The 25052-nt window shown below is 47.0% G+C and overlaps 1 protein-coding gene and 1 long non-coding RNA gene across 5 annotated transcripts; one reads left to right on the top strand and one right to left on the bottom strand.

Moving 5' to 3' along the window:
* Window positions 1–1629: 1629 nt before the first annotated feature.
* Window positions 1630–14292, bottom strand: LOC309623856. Its single transcript, XR_014241690.1, has 3 exons — window positions 14144–14292; window positions 13595–13743; window positions 1630–4261 (listed from the first exon to the last, which is right to left on the bottom strand). It is a non-coding gene; the product is annotated as an uncharacterized lncRNA (long non-coding RNA).
* A 4-nt stretch (window positions 14293–14296) lies between these two features.
* On the top strand, window positions 14297–24398 carry BOD1 (biorientation of chromosomes in cell division 1). Of its 4 annotated transcripts, none has more exons than XM_082381114.1 (5): window positions 14391–14905; window positions 16384–16446; window positions 18481–18605; window positions 22422–22690; window positions 23608–24398. In XM_082381114.1, exons 1-4 carry the CDS (start codon window positions 14414–14416, stop codon window positions 22615–22617), a joined length of 876 nt encoding a protein of 291 aa, XP_082237240.1. In that variant the 5' UTR covers window positions 14391–14413; the 3' UTR covers window positions 22618–22690; window positions 23608–24398. The 4 variants fall into 4 exon arrangements, with proteins under 4 accessions (XP_082237242.1, XP_082237240.1, XP_082237239.1 ...); XM_082381113.1 differs by having other exon boundaries at window positions 14400–14905; window positions 22422–22618; XM_082381116.1 differs by lacking the exon at window positions 22422–22690 and having other exon boundaries at window positions 14297–14905.
* Window positions 24399–25052: the final 654 nt, after the last annotated feature.

Genomic DNA, 25052 nt, shown 5'->3' with positions numbered 1-25052 from the left:
AAAGATAAGGGGGAGGAGGGGAGAGAAGATGAGGAGGGAGGAGGAAAAGGAGGAGGAGGCGTGGGAGGAGATGAGTGGAGGGAGGAGGAGGAGATGAGTGGGGGGAGGAGGAGGAGATGAGTCAGGGGAAGAGGAGGAGATGAGTGGGGGGAGGAGGAGGAGATAAGTGGGGAGAGGAGGGGGAGGAGGAGATGAGTGGGGGGAGGAGGAGGAGATGAGTGGGGGGAGGAGGAGGAGATGAGTGGGGGGAGGAGGAGGAGATAAGTGGGGAGAGGAGGGGAAGGAGGAGATGAGTGGAGGGAGGAAGAGGAGATGAGTGGGGGAGGAGGAGGAGATGAGTGGGGGGAGGAGGAGGAGATAAGTGGGGGGAGGAGGAGGAGATGAGTGGGGGGAGGAGGAGGAGATGAGTGGAGGGAGGAGGAGGAGATGAGTGGTGGGAGGAGGAGGAGGAGGAGATGAGGGGGAGGAGGGGAGGGGGAGGAGATAAGTGGGGGGAACAGGAAGAGATGAATGGGGGAGGAGGAGGGGAGGAGATGAGTGGGGGGAGGAGATGAGTGGGGGAAGGAGGAGGAGATGAAGGGGAGGAGGAAGAGGGGGAAGAGATGGGGAGGAGGAGGGGGAGGAGATGAATGGGGGGAGGAGGGGGAGATGAGTGGGGGAGGAGGAGGAGATGAGTGGGAGGAGGAGGAGGAAGAGGGTTTTGCACTGGAATGGGACACAGCTTCAAACTGAAATGGGTACAAAATGAGACTAGAGACAGAAATAGCACTCTTCTCAAGCATGAATTCTATTCTGCCCAATCTAAAAAGAGATTTTTCTGCCACGCAAACCTCCCCTTCTGCGCCTGCTTCACGGAGATGTAGGCATAATTGACTTCATCGACTGTGGAAACCTAACCCGCCGTAGAATGAAGTACATTCGGAACTCTGTCAGGTTAATCTCGACAGAAATCTGGCAACAAGGTCAAATCTTGAAGCAAAACAAAACAGACAAGCGGGAATTTGCAGCCTGGCCATGCCTCACATGGCACGGCGCGGGCAGGCCCCGTGAGGTGCTCCAAGGGGCAGGCAGGCAGGAACACTTTACTTCTAGCTAACATTTAACATCCTGGGGACCCCCAGTGCCCCCCACAGAGCCTGACACAGGAGATGCTCCATAAACCTCTCACCTGTTCCCATCTCTGAGTTTACGAACACAGTCAATGATTGTCAAATTTAACCACTTTCATTAACATCAGGATTCGCCAGCTAATCTCAATACTGACCACATTTCAGACTTTCTCAACAACATGGTTTTCATATTTATTCATTTTGGCAGTATTATTAGTAATGAACTTCACAGATGATACGGGCATTCTGGGTATTTATATGTGGCTGGCACCTTACCTGAGCCTTCATACCTGGACCATTAGATCAGTTTTGACCAAACTGGATCTGTAACATATGCCGTATGTCTTGCTCTTGTGTTTTCTCTCACTTACTGTGTTCAGAATTACGTATTTGTAGGTTTCCTGGTTTTGTGTGTCTTCACCCCCTTAAAAATACTGATGTCTGTGAAGACCAGAATCATTTGTATTTTGTTCACCACACGTATAGTACATAACATGGCACTAATATAATGCATGGCACATGGTGGGTACTTAACAAACATTTATTGAATGAACGAATGAATGAATGGGGCTGGGTTAAATGTCTCTTAGCTCCTTCTGACAGGAAGAGCATCAGGCTCCACATCACCAGAGGGTCTTTGGTGCCTGACGCCAAGCAGGTAGCCCTTTGTGAATTGGCTGGTCACACCAACGTGTGTTGGGACCCCAGACCCGACATCCAGGGTGGTTGCAGGTCCTCTGTTTGCACAGCTGGGACCGAGGAAGGCTTGGTCATGGGAGTGATCTCAGGTTGGGGGCCTGGAGGATGGGCCCACCGTGGAGCTTACTTGACCACTGCCCCAATCAGGACCCAGCTGGGGAAGGGTACCTCCGATTCCAGCAGGACTACCTGCACCCCTGGCGGCCAGCACCAGTGTGTGCTCCACACGCTAAGAGCAGCAGGAGAGCCTGGTGGCAGACAGGAAGGCATATTCACCCCCTCCACCCAGGCGTGACCCCCAAGGTCAGGGAGACAGGCACTGGGAGAAAGTGCGCCACACATAATAATGGCGGAGCTACGCCTCTATTCTGAATGATCTGTCCTTTAGTGCAGAGTCAAAGCAGGTGTAGGGCAAAGAGGGGGCCAGAGCAGGCCTCCAGGGAGACATTGGTGAAAGCACCCCACTCTCAGTACATGTTCTGGACTCTGGGCCCAGCCCCAGTCCTCCGGGCAGACTTCCTATGAAATGAGCTCTCCCGGGGCTTCCCAGAAACCATCTGCTACCCCCATCCTGCTGTTCCATCAACCTTGGCCACACCTGCCCCCTAACCAGTCCTGTCCCCACCTCCAAGCCTTTGAACTATTGCTTCCTTCCCAGGTCCCTCTTCCCTCCGGCCCGAGCATGGCCGCTCCTTGTTATTTAGATCTCGGTTCAAATACTGCCCGCAAGAGAAGCTTTCCCTGACCACCTACTGATCTGGACCCCAAATGATTTTGATCTTGACTTTGCTTGTTTGTTTCTTGCTGGCTTAGGAGCTTCAAGAACTGAGATCAGGCCACCTTTCACTTATTCTTTTAGCCCAAACCCCAGCACAAGGCAGCATGTAGAAGGCACTCGATAAATACTGATATTTGTATGAACGAATGAGAGACTGACTGAGTGAATGCACGTGCTCAGTTAAACAGCAAGGACCAGCCCAGCTGCCCGGGGTCCCTTCGATGCCAGGCCTGTCCAGTAATGAGACTAATCCCAAGATCCGTGGATGATGAGGCAGAAGCTCTTGAGAAGAGTCTCCCTATCTCGGGACGGGCTCTGGGTCTAGGCCTGGTTAAGTTTTTCTTTTTATTGAGCACTGACTATACAGCAAGCAGACATGCAGGACTTTGTTTAATTCACAGCCTCCCTCTGCGTGGTCACCATGGTGATTCCCATGTCAGAGATAAGGAGACACACTTGAGGATGTTAAGCGACTTGTTCAAGGTCTCTTGGCTATGAAGTCACAGACCTCGCTCGGCCTGGCCCTGAGGACCCAGTGCTTAGATATCTCTCTCTCCTGCTTCCCTGCAAATCCCCATGTCAGTCTGCAACTCCACGCCCCGGGGGGATGAGGCAGGAACGAGAACTCTCTGAATGAAGCCGTTCCTACTCCTTCACCCAACAAGCACCTGCCAGGCCTTTGCTCTGTGTGGGTCCCAAAGCCAAGGGCTGGGGACACAGAGCCACGAGGCTGAGCCCCACCCTCCTGCAGCTCAGGGACACCCATGCCGCAGTGAGTCACCCATCACAGTGGTCTTCTAGAAAGTTTTCTCTTAATTAAGGGTAATTAAAATTCCTCCAGTTTTTGAGGATTTCTTAAAATTCCTTTAGCGGGGTGGTGAGGGGGGGCGGTGACGGTATGTGGAGTGAATACTAATGTCTGAAATCAGGGGAGACCCTTGAGGTGGTGCAGGAAGCTTGGCCAGACAGCAAGCTGACTAGGTGGGCCGGCCTCCCAGGGCTTTCCCCACTTTGGAACCGTTTCCTCACCAAATTCTGACTGCCCCCCTCTCCAGCCCAGAGCTCTGTACCCTGGCGGAGGACCAGAGGGCAATGGCGTGGGGAAAAGCGCCCTGCTCAGCATTTGGCAGAAGGTCTTGGAGTACAGACACCAGGACCTCTGCTGAGACACAGGAATTTTTTAATTTGAAGCCCAAAGTTTGTGCACTCGCGCTCGCTCGCTCTCTCTCTCTCTCTCTCTCTCCCTTTCATTCATTCATTCACTCCTGGCACACTGCACATTCTCCCCTCCTCCCACGGCAAAGCCCATTGTCATTCTGGTGGCATTTCAGCCCACTGCAGGCGTAAGGAGGCTCCCTCTTCCAGATTTCTCTGTCGAGTCGCTGACAAGGACAAAGCCGTTAGGAGCGAGATTCGGTAACTAGTTTTTTAATTTTCATGGCCGGAGGTTGTCAGGACAGTGCAGAGAAAATTGCCAACGATTCGGAGAGTGGCCCACGAATCTGGGGCAGAGCAGGCGAGAACAAGGGAGCACTTCAGCTGGGGCGGGGGTGCTGGCAGCCACTCGGATGAGAAAGTTCTCTTCTTCCAAATTTCTTTGATTCAGATCCCGTGCTAATTGAAAAAGACCGATTCAGCAATTTTTCACCCTTCCTCAGTAAAGTGTTTTAGAGGGCTGAGAAAGAAAAAAGAGAAGGGGTACTCCAGGGATCCTTCTGTAGGGGGGGATAAGGATCAGTTGATCATAGGTTGCTAGGAAAGGGGGGTTATTAATTTGAGGGAGAGTTGTCATATTCCCAAAATTCACTTTGCATCCTTGGATTACAGCACAAACACATCTCCAGATTAAGGCACACTGTCAGAGTGAAAAGATCTGCATCCCAACCCCAAGCTCAGCCACAGAGGTGCTGTGTGGCTGTGGGTTGGTGGCTCTCCCTCTCTGAACTCTGAAAATGGAGGGGATTGAATAAAACAACTCCTAATATCCTTTCCCATCTCTGTGCTTCTCTGTCTTTACCAAGCCCATCAGGAATCTTTTCATTACCTCCAGTCTGAGGTCTCTGGTCTCTTGAGTAGACTCTCAGATGGATCTGAATTGTAAGGACTGGCCTGTGACCTTCCAAGAGGTAAGTGATAGAACGGTGGCATCAGGAAGAACAGTTTTCATTTAACCCTGTCACGCCAACCAAGATTTCCCAGCTGGATATATTCGGGCAAGCTAACACAGAATAATGTGGTGAACTTGCACTGGGGTTTTGTTTTATGGTTCCCAGAACTCTCTCAAATACATTCTCTTTCAAATACATTCCTTACAACCACTCTATAAGTGAGGTCCTAAAATTGGCCCCATTTTACAGATAAGAAAAGTGAGGTTCACATGCCCAAAGGCTGACCAAGTCTGACCACAGCCCCTACCCAGCACCCTTTGGCTTGCTCTGGCCTAAGACAGACAAAGGTTGCTCCCAGAGAAGCAGCTCGCGCAGGAGAGAGAAGTCAGGTGCATCTCGCCAGATCCTTCCTTCCAGCTCCTGGCTCCCATGCCGCCCCACGCTGCCCTCTAAATTGGTTGTATCCATCCAAGTCTCTTAGTCGGGGAAGCAACATAAATGAACTCCGTGATCTAAATTGAACGTGAATTTATCAAAAGGATACTGAGCAGCTCACAGATGAGAGAGGAAGGCTGGAGAACTAGGCTTAGAGAGTAGGCAAGAGAAAAGGGAGGTCACACAGCCATAATCACAGCCCAAACTCTTGCAACGGAACCAGCCCAACAATGTCACCACTGCAGCTGCTACAAATGCCGAGCCCATGGTACTGCCGCTGTAGCACTATCTTCTCTGGCCTTGGCCACGTGCCTGCACCTGAGCTGCAAGGCGAGCTGGGAAAGTGGTACCTGGCATTTTCATCTATAGGAAGGCTCTGCCTCCCAACAAGTCTCAAGAGGGTAGAGGTTACCCCCAAAATAGGAAGGGCATTGAGATGCCAGGCAACCAAATAGATGGTAGGTGTGTACTGTTAGGTTAGGATGGGTAACGCTGTGATAACAAAAAAATATCCTAAATTTTTAAAACACCAAAGATTTATTTCTTGTTCACTCTACAGATCCATCAGGGGTCAGCTGGGGGCTCTGCTGCCAGTCACAGGCTGATGGAGCACCCACCATCACTGCCCACGGTCACCTCAGCAGACGGAAAGAGAGATCTGGAGCAGCCATTGAAGGCTCTAGTCCAGAAGTGACATCACTTCTACTCATGGCTCATTGGTTGGAACTAGTCACATGGTCCTGCCTTGGGGCCAGCAGTTACAATCCTGCCTTGGGTCTAGAAAGCAGAGAGCTGGGACTATCCAGTGAATAGCATTAATGATGCCCACAGTCTGCTACGTGGAGCCTGCCAACCAGAGCCTTCCTAGGGAGGGAGGAGAAGAAAAAGGCACTGAAATGGAGTCAGGAGACCTGAGTTTCATTCCAGGTTGAGCCACTGGGACCTGTACATTCCTCTAGCATCCCTAAGGGACAGAGGAAACCCCAACTCTGGAGTGTGATCATGGAAGTGGTCCACTCAAATTGCACGTGGCAGCAGCAAATGCTCAGAGCGCAGCCCACCGATGAAGCGCTGGAGGGGCCAGGAGTAACCAGAGCCAAGAGCCAAGCCAGCCTCGTCCTCACTCACAGGCTCCTGAGCCACCGCACTGTCTCCCCAGAAAGACGGGCACTTCTCAGTGGCCCTAGTATTCCTCTGGAAATAAAGTCTCTACGGGCAGCAGGAGCTGAGATATCTGGCGTATCCACAGGCCTCTTGGGCCCATACTCTATCTCAGCTACAGAGAGGTGACTGGCCAGACTGAGTCCCAGGAAAACACAGGGGAGCGAAGCACTATGAGTGAGGGTCTGCCTGGACCTATGAGGGGCCTCAGACACCCCGGGTCTGACTGGCCCCCAGCCCTTCCTGAAGTTGTAATGTTGACACTTCTAAAGGAGTGAGAACAACTACTGGTACCATTGTACACCATGACCGACAGACTAAACATTTAAGCTTCCTTCAATACCCAGTCCAGGGAAAAGTGCAGGTTACCTTCTGAGATAAGTGGTCTTCGTAGATACAGCACAGACCACTAGTTTCCTCCCGATGTGCATTTGCCACTTCTTCCTTAATAACATGAACACCAAATTTTACCCAGAGGTTGTACCAAAAAGGTCCAGCAACACTTCCCGGCCTGCCCGCAGCTCCCTCGGGCCTGGAGACTTGGGCAGCCACCTTGGATCAGAGCTCTCAAGACGGCGGAGGAGCCTGGGAGCCTCACGGTCATGGAGCTGCCCTGTCAGCCTTCCTCCAGACTTTTACATGAGATAGACAAAATTCTCCTATTTTGTGGTTTACAATTATTAGCAGCTCGGAATTCCCCGGCAGTCCAATGGTTAGGGCTTTGCGCTTTCACTGCCCAGGGTGCGAGTTCAATCCCTGGTCAGGGAACTAAGATCCCGCAAGCCACGCGGCACAGACAAAAAAATAAAGTAAATAAATAAATAAATAAAACAATTACTGGGGCTTCCCTGGTGGCGCAGTGGTTGAGAGACTGCCTGCCAATGCAGGGGACACGGGTTCGAGTCCTGGTCTGGGAAGATCCCACATGCCGCGGAGCAACTAAGCCCGTGAGCCACAACTATTGAGCCTGCGCGTCTGGAGCCTGTGCTCCGCAACAAGAGAGGCCGCGATAGTGAGAGGCCCGCGCACCGCGATGAAGAGTGGCCCCCGCTCGCCGCAACTAGAGGAAGCCCTCGCACAGAAACGAAGACCCAACACAGCCAGAAATAAATAAATAAATAAATAAAAATTAAAATGAGGAAGATTGTTTAAAAAAAAAAAAACAATTACTAACAGCAAAATTCAACTGTGAAAAGCTATCTTAGAGGCAGAAAAATAACTGTTAACACTCCTGTCTTCAAAGGGGTGTGGAGCTTTTTAAGAGGATAACCTCATGTTTGGATGGCCTCTTCCATGGGCCTGGAGGTGCAAAAGTGGGCCTGGAGCTGAGTTTGGAAGAGAGGGCTTGAGAGGGCTTACTTGCGGTGCATCCCATCAGGAGTAACTGGCATTTCACAGGCAAACCGTGAGGGTGGGAGTGAAGAGGGAGGCGGAGCCGGGGCGGGGAGAGAGGAGGTAATGAGTTGCACTGAGGCTGGTGCACCCATGAGGAGAAATAGCTGACCATGAATCCCTCGGGACATGTAGCGTCTTCTAAGAACAAGATGGTTGAAAGTACAATTTGCAGTTTGTTTGTTTTTAATGTTGCTGAAATGTCAGTCTCCCCTCTGATACTCTCAGAACTTCAATCTGTGCCAAAGAATCAAGGTGCTGAGTTTCACATGAAAATCCATAAACTAAAATGAATACAGCAGAGGCAGGAGCTCCGAAGCAGAGATGACCATGGAGAAGTTGCAGAAACTGTGGAAGGGGTCCCGCTTGGCCTTCTGCAAGGCCTAGGAAGGCAATGGGGAGGGGCGGGGGGAGGTGATGAGGAAGGAGTGAGCAGTCTTAGCCAGATCTCAAAGGGCAGGGACGCCCTAGCCAACACCTAACACATGAGATGCCTCTTCTGGCTTCCTCATCCGTCTCCCGGCCCCCGGCTTCACCGGGTCCAGTCACACTCTGCGCGGTCCCAGAGAAATCTCTGTCAATTTTGCATCTGATACAGCTCCTGTCCTATTTAAAACCCATTGTCTCCACTCCAAGGTCACGTTCAACCTCTGAAATGGTAGCATTTGAGGTCCCAGCTTATTTCATCAACCTCATCTCTTTCTGGTCCCCACTCCACCCCAAATACATGCTCTGCAACCCATGGGACTGGCAACCCTTTTCAGAATATATCCACACTCTTCAAGACTCTGGGCCTTTGCTCAAGCTGTACCCTCTGCCTGGGATCCTGAACCTCTCTCCTCTCTACCTACTTATCCAGGAAAGGTCCTTTAGTCGCAGCAGAAATGAATTCTGGCTGGTTTAATCAGTAAAGGTATGCAGTAAAGAATGTGGAGTGGCTTCCAGAACCCCTGGGAGGGCCAGAGATCCAGGCTTGGAGACGACATGGACAGGAGCCACTGCCAAATGACACCATGGAGATGCCACTGTCCCAATGCTGGCACAGAACAGCATCAGGTGCCTCTGATGTTGCCCGTGCAGGTACTGGACACCCTGCGGGACCCCACCGTGGCCCTTCTGGAGGCAGACACCACCTCCCCCAGTTATGGAGCTTGCTTCTTCACATGCCACCTGCTGTGTCAAGTGCCAGATTGGCCTCTGATGGCTGAAGTCAAGGCCACATGTTTGGGAAGCCGGGAAAGCAAGTCTCTGGGCTCCCAGGTAGAAGGGGGTCTCCCCATCCTGCCAAGACTCATAAGGCGGGGAGGGCCCAAATGCAGGAACATGCTCAAAGGCACTTCTACAAAGAAGGGCAATGCCCTCCACACTCATTAGGACCCTGTCTGAATGCCACCTTCTGTGGGACGGCCCCAGAGCTGCCTCGATCAGTTACCGGCACCCCTCTGCACCCTTCGTACCTGCCTCCATTCTCAGGCACCATTATTGATGGCCTCCCTCTAGGTATAAACTCCCTTCTTTTTACAGACAAGAGATGCAAGGGCCAGAGGGGAGATGTCACTGATATTTTCAAGGGAACCTTTAATCAAAGGTAATCACTTAGGTAGAAGTGGCCACCTGGGAACAAGGGTGAGGGCTGGGAGTAGGAGCTGAGGCAGGGATGACTGAGAGACGCTGAAAAACCCACATGCCAAAAACAATCACCCTTTCAGACCTGTTGATGGGGGTCTGAATTTTCTACCCAAAGAGGCAACCGTTCCTAACTTTGGCCCATTGTCAGAACCTCCTAGGAAACTTATTATAAATGCAGATGGCCAAGACCCACTTCTAAGGATTGATTCTGCAGGTCTGAGGGGATGGCGGGGTATCTGTATTTTTAATGAGGTCCTCAGAGAATTCTGATGAACACCAAAGTTGAAGAAAGACTGACCTAAGCTGTCTACAAAGGTACACAGGGTAAACTAGGTGGATTTATAGTCATTCCTAGACATGATCTGAAGGGATGGGGCCCAGGAGAAGGAAGCTAATTCATTCATGCTTTTAGTTAGTCATTTGTTAGTTAGTTTTTACATTCAGTCATTCCACAAATGATGGGTTTAGTGGAGGAATGGGGTCAGGGTTATATCAGTCAGGATGGGCTAGATTATGCTGCAGTAACAAACAACTCCACAACCTCAGTGGCATAAAACAACCAAGGTTTATTTCTCACTCCTGCTGGTCCATTAGGGGCCAACCAGGGCCCCTACTCCATGTCGCCTCACTTTGGGGCTCAGGATGATAGATCAGCCACTATCCCAAATTGTGCTGGTTATCATGGCAGATGAAAGGAGAATTCTTGGAGGGTCTCATGTTGGTACATGGTTTAAAATTTTTTATTGGAGTATAGTTGCTTTACAATGTTGTGTTAGTTTCTGCTGTACAGCAAAGTGAATCAGCTTCATGTTGGTACTTAAATGTCCTGGCCCAGAAGGGACACAACTCTCACTTCTGTTCACAACTTGCTGGCCAGAACCAGTTTGTAACTGGCCGCTAACTAACCCTTAGGGTGTTGGTTTAGGACTGCTGCACCTCGACGCCACAGCAGGAAGTGGCAGTGCTTCTATCAGCAAGGCAAAGCTTTCCCAGATACCCTCAGCTTCTATCTCCTTGGCCAGAAATGGCACCTATGGTCACTCCTAGCAACAAAGGAATCTAGGGAAGTACACACTTCAACAGGGCACACCGAAGCCCCAGACAAAATTGGGTTCTGTTGATAAAGAAGGGGAATGGATACTGGATAGGCAACTAGAAGTAAATGATTTGATATGTGTGTCACTGGAGAATGAGAGACGGCATTGTAGGTGTGAAGACAAAGGCAGAGGACGGATCCAGACCACAGCAGCAATAGCATGGAGGGCTCGACTGTGAACTTGGCTTCACTGAGCCCACCAATTTAGGGACTGGCTGAGTGGTTCTCTATGTCATCACAAGATTAAAACTAGCAAAGCAATTAAATATGTATTAATTCTGAATATATATTATTCAAGATTTCTGTCCACAACAGACTACAAATGAGTACATTAGGATGTTGTTTCAAGACCATATTATTAGCTTTAGTGCCTACCATGTGCCACCTTCTGCATATATATTATCTCTACATTTCACGACAAACTGAGGCTCAGAAGATTGTCCTAGGTCACATAGATGATAGCAGAGGTGCTGGATCCAAACCCAACCCAGATTCCAAACTTCCCATTCTTTTCTCTACATTATATCAGGTTGCCTATTCCACTCAGCATTCTTTAGTAATAATAATTCAAAATGACAACGTGTTAAAAACACTGCAGCCTGAAATGTTATCTAAGATGCATGTTAGGTGGGCGAGGCAGTGGTAGTATTGACTGGTGCTGAGGACGCCTGCTTATCAAAGCCCTGTTTTCTGAGTGTGTATTTGGATCCAATCTGTCATTAGCGATGCTGGAAAACATGGCAAAGGAACAAACAAAAAGCAGCCAAGATCCTCTGATGCAGATATAGCCAATACACTACAGACAGGCAATCTCGAGAAACGCTGGATGCTGTCAATTAAGAAATGAATACCTGTCCAGCCTAAGAATTAGTAAGGCTCTTTGGATGAAAACAAGGAAGCAAGGAGAAAAAGGGCCACACCATGAACATGAATAAGGACCAACAACCTGTCTACCCCAAGTGGATGTGGTGTCTAAATGCAGCCCTGGGCTCTGGAACGCTCTTGCTTAAATAACTGGATCTTGGATTAGAAGGTTGGAAGGTTACCAAGGCAACACATAGACTGACTTCTAACCTCGGGGCCTGCTCCCAGCCCCAGGCTCCTAGTCCAATTCAGTCACACATATGGAAAGCTCACTAGAACACCTGACCCCTCTGTATATATAGTCAATATATTGAGTATATTCTTCCATTTGGTGAAGGAAGGTATCAAGAATCTTGAATGGCCTGATCCTATACTTAGAAGAGCAAATTTCCCATTTACTCATTCATTACTTTTTTCATCCATCCATCTATCATATATTTACAGAGAGCCTGTATGTACCAGACACTGTTCTAGGTGCTGGGGACACAATGATAAACAGACAATCCATTCCTTCATGTAATTTAGAAGTTAGCAGAGGAGACAGTGGTTAATCAAATAACTTCCCAACCCAGATGTGAATTTGTGACTGTAATATGTTATCAACATTTGCTGAGGACCAGGAATTATGCTAAATGGATTGCTAAAATGGAACTGAGGCTCGGAGAGGTGATGCAGCTTTCCCAAAGTCACACCACCCCAAAGTGATGGAGCTGGGCTTCCAATCCAGTGCCACCTGATGCAAAAAGCCCACGCACTTGGCTGCTTTTTCACATCTCCCTTGGCAAACTGTGTATCTCATTTCTAGTTTCTGCCCCTTCTCCTTTGAGATCTGGGTTTGGCCTGCAGTCTTTGACATAAAATATTCCAACACCTAATATGTACAATTCACTGGGCTCAGGAAACTTGTTACAGACAAATTTTAACAATGAGAGGCAACAATTATTTTTTCCCAAAGGATATCTGAAAATGAGATCACCACCTGGGCCAAAATTAAAACAGTATTCTGCATAGAAATTGCTAAAGGTCCTGGATTATTAATACAGCAATGGCGCTCCCTGGTGACAATTATTGTGTATTACATGCACCTTGACTTGGGGGAGGAATGCATTTTGGATGTCGTGGAAGCTTCCTACTGCAAATTTGGACGAACAATAAGCCTCCCCTAGTCTTGACTTCCTTCACTCCTCGTTCCCCCGACCCCACCACACCCAATTTATATCAATTCCAGAGGCAAGGTCACAGGTATAGGGTGCAGCCTCTTTTCACAGTTGAGATTCTAGCAACTAGGACACAAGGTCCCCATGAGAATGACAAAGGGTTAAACCATTTGCTGCCAATCTCCAGGATCACTTACCCATTTGGTCATGATGGATTAATCCATCATCTCCTACTTTCTTTTCTGAAAGTAGTGGCTACAAATGACACCCTCCTCCACCCACCTCCCCCCCTCCACACACACACACACACACACACTCACTCTCTCTCTCTCTCTCTGACCCTATCCCATGATTATAGGAAACAGACAAAAATTTACACATCTACTTTGAGCTAGGCATTGAGCTATGGGCTGGGAACACAGTGATGAAGAGCAAGCTGTGGTCCCAGCTCTAAAGCTTGCACTGTAGCAGGGGAAACAGGTGGCCAATTAGCCTATAAATTATTCACTTTTGATTACAATAATTGCTACAAGAAAGAGGCTCTGAGAGTCTATACCAGTGAGACAAGACCAGATTAGGTCAGAGGGTCAGAAAAGTTACCCTGGAGAAAGAGAGTAAGGTGTGCTGTGCCAAAATGGAGAAGAGGCTGGTCAAAGTCAGGGAGCTTGGAGGAGAATGGACATGAGGCCCAGGCGGTCTGAATGGGGCCTCTCCTGGGGCTAAAGGTGGGGGATGAGTGTGGGACAACTAGGAGGAATAGTCATTAGGTAATCTCCAGGACGGTGAAGTATTAAGAGAGAATGTTGGTCATTAACTTAGCCTTTGAGGAAGATTTAGCTTGAGTTAAAGGATGAGTATAAACTAACATCCCGATTTTCATTTTAAGGGTTAAACTCTGTTAAATAGGAAATGGGGGAGTGGAGAGCATCCCAGATCTCTGTCTATTATGCCTCTTCCCAGAAGGCAAGAATATTGAAGAATTTATTATTTACAACCCCTCCACTGCTTATGGAAGATGAGGAAATAACAAGAGCAGGCAGAATTGCCAGGGGTTGTGGGCAGGAGTTCAGTCAATAATGGACAAAAGGCTGAATGGAAGAGAGGACAGTGGTGGCAGTTCCAACGGTAAACTGGGGCTACAAAAAAAATCAAGAAAAAAGCCTTACCTTTGATGCCAGCTAGCTCTCAGAATGTAGTACACCTTAGGTTAAACATTGCCAAGATTTGGATTCAGGAAACCTTTGTTCAAACCCTCCTCTTCCACCTCTAGCTACGTGATCAGGGTAAAAAACTTTCTGTGCCTCCATTTCTGCCTCTGTAAAATAGCGATGACAAGATCTGCTTTTTAGATTGTGAAGTAGTGTATGTGAAGTACTTAGCATCATGCCTGTAATATTCCAATTACTCAATATTCGTTTATTATTATTGACAATATTTAATATCTGGAAGGAAATACATAAAATAGAGAATCAGGGAAACTTTTTTTACAGCAGTTTTCCATTATTTTTCAATTTTCTAAAATAAGTATGCATTTCTATTAAAATCAGAAGGGGAAATAAACCCACAATTTCTGAATAAAAGAAATTTGACTAGTCCACTGCTTCCCACATTTCCTGGATCGTATTGTTCAAGAAAGGCGCGGGAATGCATGTTAAAAGCACAGATTCCTAGGCCCCGACCCAGAAATATTGAATCAGAATCTCTAAGGGACAAACCTGTTAATCTATACTTTCAATCAGCCTAGCAGACGATTCTTATAATCAGGCACTTTGGGGACGCGCTGATCTAAAGCGAGAGGGCAGTAACGGAGCGAGGAAGGCCAGCCCAGGCTGCAGCAATCACGAGGGCCTAAGCCTACAAGTCCCATACTGCCCCGCAAACTGGAGACGAGGGTCCGGAGCCTGCCGGGAGATGTAGTTTCCGTCGGCCGGACCTCTGCCTATAAGAAAGCCGGAGATGACTGACGGAAAACCTCCTGCCCCACAATGCAGAGGTCGGCGGTGTCGTCAGCCGGAGAGCGCCCTGGATGGGGTGGGCGGTTTCTGCCGCCTCTGCCACCACCTCTGCTGCCTCAGAACCTGCCGTCGCCGCCGCCGCTGCCGTCCCCGCTGCCACCGCTTCCTCCTCCCCCGCCGCCGCCGCCCCCTCCTCCTGCCCCTCGGCCACCTCTACACGACCCAGGCCCTCTGTCCTTGAGAGGAATCCGTATTCAGTCTCCTTCGCGGGCACGGGGCGCAGCTATGGCGGACGGCGGGGGCGGAGGGGGCACCGGCGCGGTGGGCGGCGGCGGCGCCGGCCAGGCCTCGGCGGGGGCGACGACAGGCGCGACGGGGGCCGGTGGGAGCGGCGGCCCCATCAACCCGGCCTCACTGCCTCCCGGCGACCCGCAGCTCATCGCGCTCATCGTGGAGCAGCTCAAGAGCCGGGGGCTGTTTGACAGCTTCCGCCGGGACTGCCTGGCCGACGTGGACACCAAGGTAGATGAGGCCGCCGGGGCTCAGGCGGGCCGGACTGGGCATGAGGCTGCCAGGGTTGCATTTCACATTTCCAAAGGAGAGAGGAAAACAAAAGACACCTTAAAAATCACGGCAGCGAGGAGACCGCTTAGGGCAGTATAGGAAGCTTTCTGAGAGATGCCCACGTGGGTTCGGGTCCCAGCCCCATCACTACTGTGTGCGACTTAGCCCAGTCGCATCTCTCAACTTGGGGATCCAATACCGGTTTCACAGCCTATCTCCTGTCTTTCCCAAGATGGGACTCCTTTAAGGCCCTCAGTAACAAATCTCAGTACGTTAAAAACAGTGGAGAAAACCAGGTAAGTAAGCGTGAATGGTTTGAATACACAATCATCAGCCTGTAATAACTCTTTGTTCTTTTTCTCTAGCTTAGTGATTTGCAGACCTGCATGCACAGTTAATTAAGGTACATTGTTGTAGAACCAGCGTCCTATTTTGTTCTCCATCATTGATTGAAAGGGATTTGGTGCCTATTTTAGATCCTAATGCCATAGGTCAACCAAGTCAACAGCTAGTACAATGCTGTTTCACTTTACCTACTTGCCAAGGTTCATTTGTATTCAGTGAAGTCACGTGTGTTAAGTGTCAGACAAACAGCAGTTGCTGGAATATTCGTTTACTCCCTTTTCAGAAGCTTCTCCGACAAGACTGTGGTTGTAGACTTAGGAGGCTCTTGTTACTGAATGGGCCGCTAGAGGGAAGTGATTTCTCCTCTCTGAGCCTATCATGGAAATCTTTTGCGTACCTCACAGCAAGATTGTGAGCTTAAAACTAGGCCTTAAAAATAGGGAAAGACCTTGTCCACGTACCCATTAAACATTTATTGATGGGATTTGTGGATACAGGAACGAGCAAGTCACTACCCAGTGCTCAAAGATCGTATTCTAGGGTAGAAAACTGAAACGTAGACCAGATAGTATAAATAGTAAGTGGTGTATGCTGTTATTCTCCAAGATTAAAAACTCAAGGAGAAGTGCTATCCTTGAAATGGAGTATTTAATTTTCCTTATTTAAGGTTCCCAGGTACATATTGACAGAGCTTTCACCTTTTCCAGGACTAGGTGTTCTCAACTTCCCATTGCAAGTTCCCCACTCATGTTTCATTTGTCTCACTGGGTTTTGTGCAGCTTGATCAATGTAGTATACATTTCTTTAAATCGGTATTGAGAATCTGTTGGGGGAGAGGGAATTGGAGCCTTCACCACTTAACACCTCCTTAGATGTTCTTTCTGGTAGTCACCTGGTTGTCTTCATTCTTGAAGATAGTGTGTTTTAGGCACATCCTTTGTTGCTTTAGTCCCGTGGTTCTCAAAGTGTGGCCCCTGGATCATCAGCATCACCTGACAGCTTGTCAGATTTACATCTTGTTAGGCTCCGCCCCAGACTGCAAACGTAGTTAAGGAAAAGTGAACTGATGGTGTTTGTAATTTACTTTGCAGTGCATCCAAAATATAAACAAACAGAACAAACTGATAGGTGAAGAAGAGAGAGAGATGGCGATAGTAAGTATAATAAAATGTTAGTGGCAGGCACATTAGGTCCTTTCACTTCATGAACTGAAGGGATTATTCTATATTGTCAGGGTCTATTAAGGTTTGGTGGTGACATTAGCTGTCCTTTGTCCTTTTCCCTGGGAACCGTTTCTATCTAAAACTGGGTGAGTTATTTTGAATCGTAGAAGGTATAGTATCAGGATTAATGGTTAAAAGCTACAAATCTAATTCTAACTCCTGTAAGCAAAGGGGAGAATCTGTTGGCTCATGGGATCTAAGGAAAGATAGAACGAACAAACTGCCAGAAGGGTCGGGATGCATTTGGAACCAGGGATGCTCCGCTAGTGCTGTCTCTCATGCCTATTCTTCACAACCTTTTAACTGTCGCTGCAGAGCACAGTCATCCATTTGGTTACTAGTATCTATTGGTTACACCTTACAGCTTCTTCCTCTAGAAACAGCTCCAGTTCAAAAAATCCCAGGAAGTGTCTGCATTGTCTCAACACGGGTAGGCACCCACCCCTGTAGCCAGGAGAACATGGCACCCACTGCCCTACCCACAGTAGTGGGTAATGAAGAGGGGAAGATGGTTACCAGGAAAAAGGAGTTGCCAGGCAGACAGTACATGGGTATCTGTGAATTTTAGTCCTCACCCGTCTCCCTGCCTTACTCTCTCCAGGTTTGCTGGAGAGTCTTTATGTCTGTGAGTCACGGCCTTTGGGGAGAGCCCATTCATGGAGTTGAGACCTATTGAGTCCTTTGTCAGTTTCACTTACTTGACTGTTAGCAAACTTTTGTCACAGTAACACTACATAATAAACCAAATCTCAGTGACTTATAACAAGCATTTGTTCTCACGCTGATGGGGCTACAAGTCAGCTAAAGTTCCTCTGATCTAGATAGGCTTGGTGCTCAGCTGTAGGTGGCCTGGGCTTGGGTCCAAGCTGTGGGTTGGGGTAGGTCTGCTGCACATGTGCTCATCCTATAGGTCCCAGGCCAAATGGACAGGGGCTGCAAAGGACATACCCTCATCAAAGGTCACCAGAGTACAAGAGCCAAGCCAGGTGGCACAGCCACATTTAGGACCTCTTGTCACTAACACCCCGTTGGCCAGAGCAAATCACACTGCTAAACGCAGCGTCACTGGGGTAGGGAAGTATTCTCTGCCCACAGTGGGAGGAGAGAGGAATGAAGTGTGAACAGCAGTGCACACTGCTGCACCTGGTTTGGAGAAGAACAGCTGGTGGTGCCAGAAGGTCTTGGAGGCTTAGAACATGCATTCCTTGTGTTCACATGGATTCCTTGTGTTCATCAAGTTCCTTTCTGATTTTGTTCTGATCCTAGTTGGGTCTAGAACATTTGACACCGATAAGTGCCTCTCAGGCTCCTTTTGGGACTTAAGTTTTGCTTCCCTTCAGCCTTTCCCAGTGTTCCGTAGGCTTTGACTTCAGTCTGCATTCATGAGTCATGCTGAGGGTTGGGTGGCCCTTCATTTTATGTGGAGAACTTTCCTGAGGCCTTGCTTGTTGCCAAGAAGACCCTATGAGGTAAGCAGGGCAGTAATGTTTGTTTTACAGACAGAAATAACTGAGACTCAGGTTGGCTGACCTGTTGAAAGTCAGAGAGCTAGTAAGCAGTGGAGCTGGACTAGAACCCATTTCCTTGGATTGGGAAGCGGCCTGGGTCTCACCTTGGCTTTGCCACATTTTAGCCTTGTAGGCCAGTTGTTTACTTTTTCTAAGCCTGTATCCTCTAACATGAGAGCAGGAGAGAGCCAATAGGACCTCCCTCGTAGAGTTATTTGAAAAGTAAGTGGGGTGATAAAGCATCTGGCATTGTACCTACCCACCATGAAGCGGGCACACATGTTGGTCATTAATCCATGCTCTGCCATGCTGTGTGGTGATCTTCACGGACACGATGGGAGTGTATTTAAGGACCTGAAATTCTGCGTTTCTATGAAAAGCAGTGTTCTGAATGACTAAGTTCCAAAACTTTGGTGCATGTAACTTCTGACCTTGCCCCTTCTTTTTAATATTTTAGCCAGCTTACCAAAACCTGAGGCAGAAAGTGGATAATTTTGTGTCAACACATCTGGACAAGCAGGAGTGGAATCCTACGATGAACAAAAACCAATTGCGAAATGGTCTGAGGCAGAGTGTGGTTCAGTAAGTAAGCAGAATTGAGAGCGAAAAGGCAGTAATCACAAGTGTGACTCGCAAGAAGGCCAGTGCAAGGCACTGTTTGGTCAAGGTGCATGGTACTTTCCAGCAAATATGACATACAAGTTACAGCAGACCCCGCCCCTATTAAAATTAAGGTTCAAGTAAGCAAAGAACTCAATTGAAATTCTTGCTACCCACATAGGCCTCCCATGCACACCTCTACCAGGAAAGATATTCCAAATTGTAAGACATATTTCGTACTCTGAAGTTTTCAGTGTAATGTGAACATACGCTGGAGTTCATACCGATACATCAATGTTTGGGTCTTGGGCAAGAGCAGCTGGATCTTCTCACAAGTCAGTGTGGGTTACACAAATTTTCTGAATCCACACGGCCCCTCTAAAGTGTAATGGCAGCTTTCAGGAAGGCATGGAGTCTTATTAAAGTATATTCTTCACAGTAGCAAACTGAACCTTAGTTAATGAGGTGCTACTGATTGCTCATCCAAGTGACTTCTCAGTGTCACTGGCACAAAAGTGGTGGTGGCTCATGAAATCCAGTGTCCTAAGATAAGCTTTTTCTAATCCATTCAGAATCCTTTTTTTGCTCTTAATACCAGCGCTTATGTTCAGGTTTTCTTGATCCACTATCTCTCCTAGAATATCTAAAAGCTTGTGAGGCCTTCCTCTTTAAAAACAGAAATATCAGGGAATTGTGCTGAGTGAAAAAAAACTCAGTATCAAAAATATAGTGGTGCACGATTCCATTTCTGTAACATTCGTGAACTAACATATAATTATAGGGATGGAGAACAGATTAGTGACTGCTAGGGCTTAGGGTCAGGGGGGCCGGTGAGTGTGGCTAGAAAGGGGTAGCATGAAGGGGGTGGGGTACAGGTGAGTATCTTAATTGTGGTGGTGGTTACATGAAGCTCCTCATGATAAAGTTGTGCAGAGCTACCCACGCAGACGCACATGAGTACAGCTGTAACTGAGATGTAAACGAGGTCAGGAGAGTACCCGTGCTGGTTTTCTGGGTATTTGCCCCCACCCCCTTTTTTTTGGAGGTATAATTGACATACAGCATATTGGTTTCAGGTATAATTAGTTTCAAACATAAAGATTCAATATTTGTATATATTGTGAAATGATCACCACAGTAAGTCTAGTTAACATCCATCACCACACATAGTTACAGAATTTTTCCTTTTGCCTGTGTTCCTGGCTTTGATATTGTACTGCAGCTGTGCACAGTACAAGCATTCAGGGTGGCTGGGTAAAGGAGTGCGTGGACCTCCCTATGTAATTCTTTGCAACTTTCTATGGATATATAATTGCAAAATAAGTTTTGTAAAATAGAAAAGGATGCTTATTAACAAGCTGGCACTTTCAGTATGGCTGTATGGCTGATGAAATCTGAATCTTTTTAAACGAAACTAAAATTTATAAAAGCTCTCAGAGTTAGGGAAGAAGCATGATACCAAAAGATGCCCAGTGCTTTGTCATTCTGGATTTATCACCCATTGCCTTTCTGTTTCTCTAGGGAGCAGACTGTGGCACAGGGATCCTTCAGAGAGAAGGGGACGATAGCTTCCACTTACTGAGCAACTATTTCATGTCTGGCACTGGTCCCTGTATGTGTTATTGCTAATCCTTACAAAAAACCTGTTTGACAGCTGTAGTAACAAATCAGATGAAACTTTTTTTGTAACCCTACCTTCTAAAAGATTGGCAAGCATATTAAGAAACTAAATCAAAACACCAAATATTTGAAATATTTGAAAGGGTGCCATTAATGGTATGAAAACTGTCAACATTACTGTTAATTTCTAATGCACAATGATGTCATTCTTGAGGTATGCATGTGGCGCTTCTCTTTATATACCTTTAATATGAAGTGTAACACAGAAAAGTGCTTAGAACAGAGATGCAGTATAACAAGTAACTAGAACATCCCTGTAGTCACCACCCAGGTTGAGAAATAGAACTTACCAGCACCCTCCAAAACACCCCGGCCCTGCTTCCCTCCTTTCTTGATATACCTTCCTCCTCTCAGAAGGTTACCATACTTCTGAGTTGGATGGTCGTTCTTTCCTTGCTTTTTTTTCATAGTTTTACCACCTATGTAAATATTTCCTCCTTTTTGATTTGATCTAGAATGTATTTAACCTGAAAACATGAATTTGGATGTGATACTGAGACTTTTCTCTGTGATTCTTGCTAACATTTTGAATTTGAGGCAAATTCTAATGAAGTTTTAAAGTGAAGATTTGCTACTTAACCCTATAGATGAAACGCTGCAGCCCTCAGCATTGGCTGGCTGGCCTGGCCGTTCAGGCCCAGAAGCTGTATCCCAGTTCTGCAGCGTGGAGGGCTTAACGGGAAATCAACCTCTACTGTTGAACCTAATTATGACTGATAAGTCTTTTAACTGCATATTTGTTCATTTCATCTTCTGTTTTAGGCTCCTGACAAGATGCTGTTTTCTCCAAACACTTTTAAAATCTCCAAGAAAGGGAGCTACACTCTTGGTACTTTGTTTTCCTTGGTCAGGCTTTCACCTCCAGTAAAGACCCCTGTGAATCTGACCTGGGAAGCAGGGTGGTGTAGGTGGACAGCTGTTGGCTTGTGCCTAAGGAGAGGTGGCTTTGCTTCCCCACCGACCCATGGCCTGCTGCTGACCTCTCTGTGTTCCACGGTGCTCATCTCTAAGGGCACACATTGTTGGGGTCTGCCCAAAAGTGCCCCTGTACTCTAGTGGTGGTCTGTTTACATCTAGGCTTTCTGTTGATAAGCTGTCAGTTACCACTGGATCTAGGAAGCACTTTATTCACTACTAAGCCTAACCAGTTCAAGGCCTGTTTCTCATCTTACTTATCACTGTGTGTGTTCACCCAGTTGTCTCCTTGGCTGTACCCTGACACACCATTTGCCCCATTACTGCAGGACCTATTTTTACCCAAGCAAAAGCTTGAATGGCCTAAGAACTCAAGTCTAAAGGAAAGTAAGTAAAACCTGTCCACCATGCTTGTGATGGTATTTGACTGTTTTAATCCTTTGAGGAGAACAATTCAGTTTGACCCTGCATGGACTATTTTCCAAACTCTTCAAATGAGATTTGTTTCCTATGACCGTAATCTTCCTCACTACCCACCCCTGGTGTTTGAATATAGACATCTTGACTAATTTTTGCTCTATTTCAGAAAGGATCGGGGATGTATTTTAGCCCATTAGGAGCTGAGAACCAGTCTGTTTCTTGTCTGTTTACTTGTTTGCTTCTGGGTTACCTAGTATGTGTCATAGGTAACAACCACAGCCGAAGGCCTTGTTGAATTGCTGGTGATGCTGTAAACATTCCCAGCCCTGACTGATTTGTGTTATATGAGATTTAGAGCTTACTAGCCAGGTTGCTGCTGGAGGCTGCTTCTCCTGCTTTGACTTGTGAGAGGATAGATATTGAAGGAAATGGAGTCAAGTGGGAGGCTTGCTGGCTTTGAAAGATTGAGGTTTTCAACTCTCCCCGTGCCGTCGGTTCTTTCCTACCATATTGTTACTTGCTCTTTGTCTTTGGGACAGTTTTGTTTGGTTCTTTTGTACAAGGTTGAGGTGGGAGTGGATGAGATTGTGAATTAGGAATAGTGGTAGCCGCTGGTCGTGAATTGCCCCCTAAAGATATCATTGCTTGAACCCTATGTGGTAAGTGGACCGCCCTGTGAAAGAACTCCTCAAGGGGCTGTACTTTGGACCAGGTGGACATTTATTGGGCTCTCCCATGACACTTGCAGGCTAAATAACGGAATGATCTATTTGTCTCCTCAAGGTCAGGGATGTTGGAAGCTGGAGTGGACAGAATTATTTCCCAGGTGGTGGATCCCAAACTAAACCACATCTTCAGGCCACAGATAGAACGAGCAATTCATGAGTTCCTGGCGGCCCAGAAAAAAGAAGCTGTGCCAGCACCCCCTCCAGAGCCTGAAAGCCAGGACCCTCCAGCTCCATCCCAGGATGCTTCCTAAGGTCCAGTATCCCATCTTTTGTCCAGGAACATTCACCTCTGGCTTATAGATATAGAAAATGGATAGAAAAGGGGTAAGCCATTATTGAGGGTCATGTTTCTTGCCTATTCAGAAAAGTATTTACCTCAAATGTACTTCATTTTGTTATGAGTCATTTTTTACTGAGAACTAATTAGTAATGTTTTCCTGTGTCCGTGAGTATGATTTTCTGTGCCAGCAGAGCTGAACGTTTAAGCTGTGAATAGATGTTTCATTAGAAACCACCTGGGATGATTGGTGTGCACAAGGCAAATTCAGATGAAAGTCTTGTTGTTCTGAAATTTTTTAAATGAGGCTCTCCCCTGGACATGAGTTAACTTGGGTTTACAGTTTTTATATAAAATCAAGCAATGCATTCTAAAGCGGCATCCTAAATGGGGCTCAGAGTCTGCTTTAAGCCCTGCTGGGTTTCCTTGTATTTAGTAAGGATTTCAATTCACCATTGTCAGTTACCGTGGGACTCTTCTGATATGAGCACTCCTTTTTTTTTTTTTTTTTTTTTTTAACATTTGAAATTTAATTTTAAAAATCAGCTAGATGCACAAAACAATGCTTTTTGCAGAGCTTGGGAGACATTAGTAAACATAAGCAGCAATCACCAAGTAAGCAGTGGCGGACTCTTAACTTAGCCATTGTTGGTAACCATCAGGGTGTGCCTCATCCCCTCATTCTACTTCGGTGTTCTCTTTATAAGATTCTTTAAGATGTCTGTTACTTTTGATAAATAAGATAAGCATCAGTGAGTGAACAAAGTGAGAACATCAGGCTCACGTGGGGCACTCGAGAGAAATTGTCCCTTTGTACCTATCTATGTTAGGAGAAGACCTCAATTCCATTATGGAGTGTAAAACATTCATTTCAAGTCTTTCTTTCTAGTTTAATTCCTTTGGGGACATAAAATTAAACATAACACAAAACTAACATTTTGATATGATTATCTTTTCTTTTTAGAATATGCCTGACACGTTTTGGAAGCTCCATTGAATTAATGGTGAAGAACTGGATTCAGTTACATAAGAGTACAACTTCAGAGTGAAGACAGGCCAAGGTCATCACTGACTTCACAATTCAACGTTGACTTTGGGGCGGTGTCCAGCTAAAGTAGGGAGCCAGTGGGCCAGTAGGAGAGTTGACCATGTGGGCCCCACGTCGTGCTGCCCTCTGGCCAGCCTGTCCAAGGGGTGACACCCAGTAGACACTACAGATACATTAAGAAACACTACATCAACTTGGGGTTGTCCTGAAACAAACCTTTGTACTTGAACTTAGAGACTGTGTATGAATTTTAGGGTTTGTTCTTGGGGATAAGCAAGAGCTACAATGAAGGAACATAACCAGTCCCAAAGATGCAATTTCAAAGAATGACAGTAAAGGTTAGCCAGGGGTAGGTATTTGACAATGCTTATTTGATACTGTTTCTCAGAGTTGCAAATAAGAGTGTACAAGCCATTAGCATCAGATAGCTTTAAGGTTGTCGTGACCCTCTTGTCCATGACTCTTTAGCCTACGTTTCCTTTCCCCTGTAAGAGGTGTCAAAACATGGGACCCTAGAATGCATGAGGAAATGTAGACTTAAGTATAAGGAAAAACATTTGCAGGCTCTCTATCCAGGGCTTCTTCCTATCCTGCAAGGGCTAGTGAGTCTTGGGTGTGTTTATTTTATTCTCATGTTTGTGTTTTTTAGAAGGTGAATAATTAATAAGTGGCTTAAGTTTTGTAATTAAATCATTTGATACTCTGAAGCTTCGACTAATTCTTAGACCCCAGGTGCGCAGTGTAACCTTTTTCCTCGGCCTGCATGCCATTCCTGTGGACAACATGACTTAATGGCAGTGAAGGGCTGGTAGACATGTCTTGGAACTACCGTCGTCCTGCAGCTAGTGGGTGTAGCTGGAAGTGAGCAAGACGTTCCTCTCTTCCCCGGACTATTCCTGATGCCAGTCTTTAGTTGAGCATAGTGTGCTCTATCAGTGTTTCCCAAACTTGTTTGCGGAAGTGTCACCTGGGGATTTTAAGAAAAAAATGCATATTCTGATTCAGAAGTTCTGGGAGGACCTGAGAGTGTTTCTGACAGGTTCCAGGTGATGACTCGGCATTTTGCATCCCAAGCCTTGGATGATATCAAAAATTACTTCAAACTAAGTGTCTTTCGTTCTTAGTTGAGTCTATTCCTGGATATTGTTACTCAGACTTTAACCTGTTTAGACTTCCACCTTTACCATCAATACCTGTAAGTTAGGACTGCACTTCCATATTTAGCAAGATGTTTGGGCAACATGTGCCCTTAGTTTAAAGCAAGCTGACCACGTGTTTAGGGCAGGCGGCAGTTACTTCTGAAGTGTGTTCTGCTTCCAGCTGAAACAGGTTGGTGTCCTTTTCAGTTTGGGATTCAACTA

This window comes from Balaenoptera borealis (genome assembly GCF_965194805.1).
Source record: "Balaenoptera borealis genome assembly, chromosome: 2".
Classification (NCBI taxonomy): domain Eukaryota; kingdom Metazoa; phylum Chordata; class Mammalia; order Artiodactyla; family Balaenopteridae; genus Balaenoptera; species Balaenoptera borealis.
The sequence above is the reverse complement of the archived record's forward strand: the minus strand, read 5'-3'. Positions and strand labels throughout refer to the sequence as shown.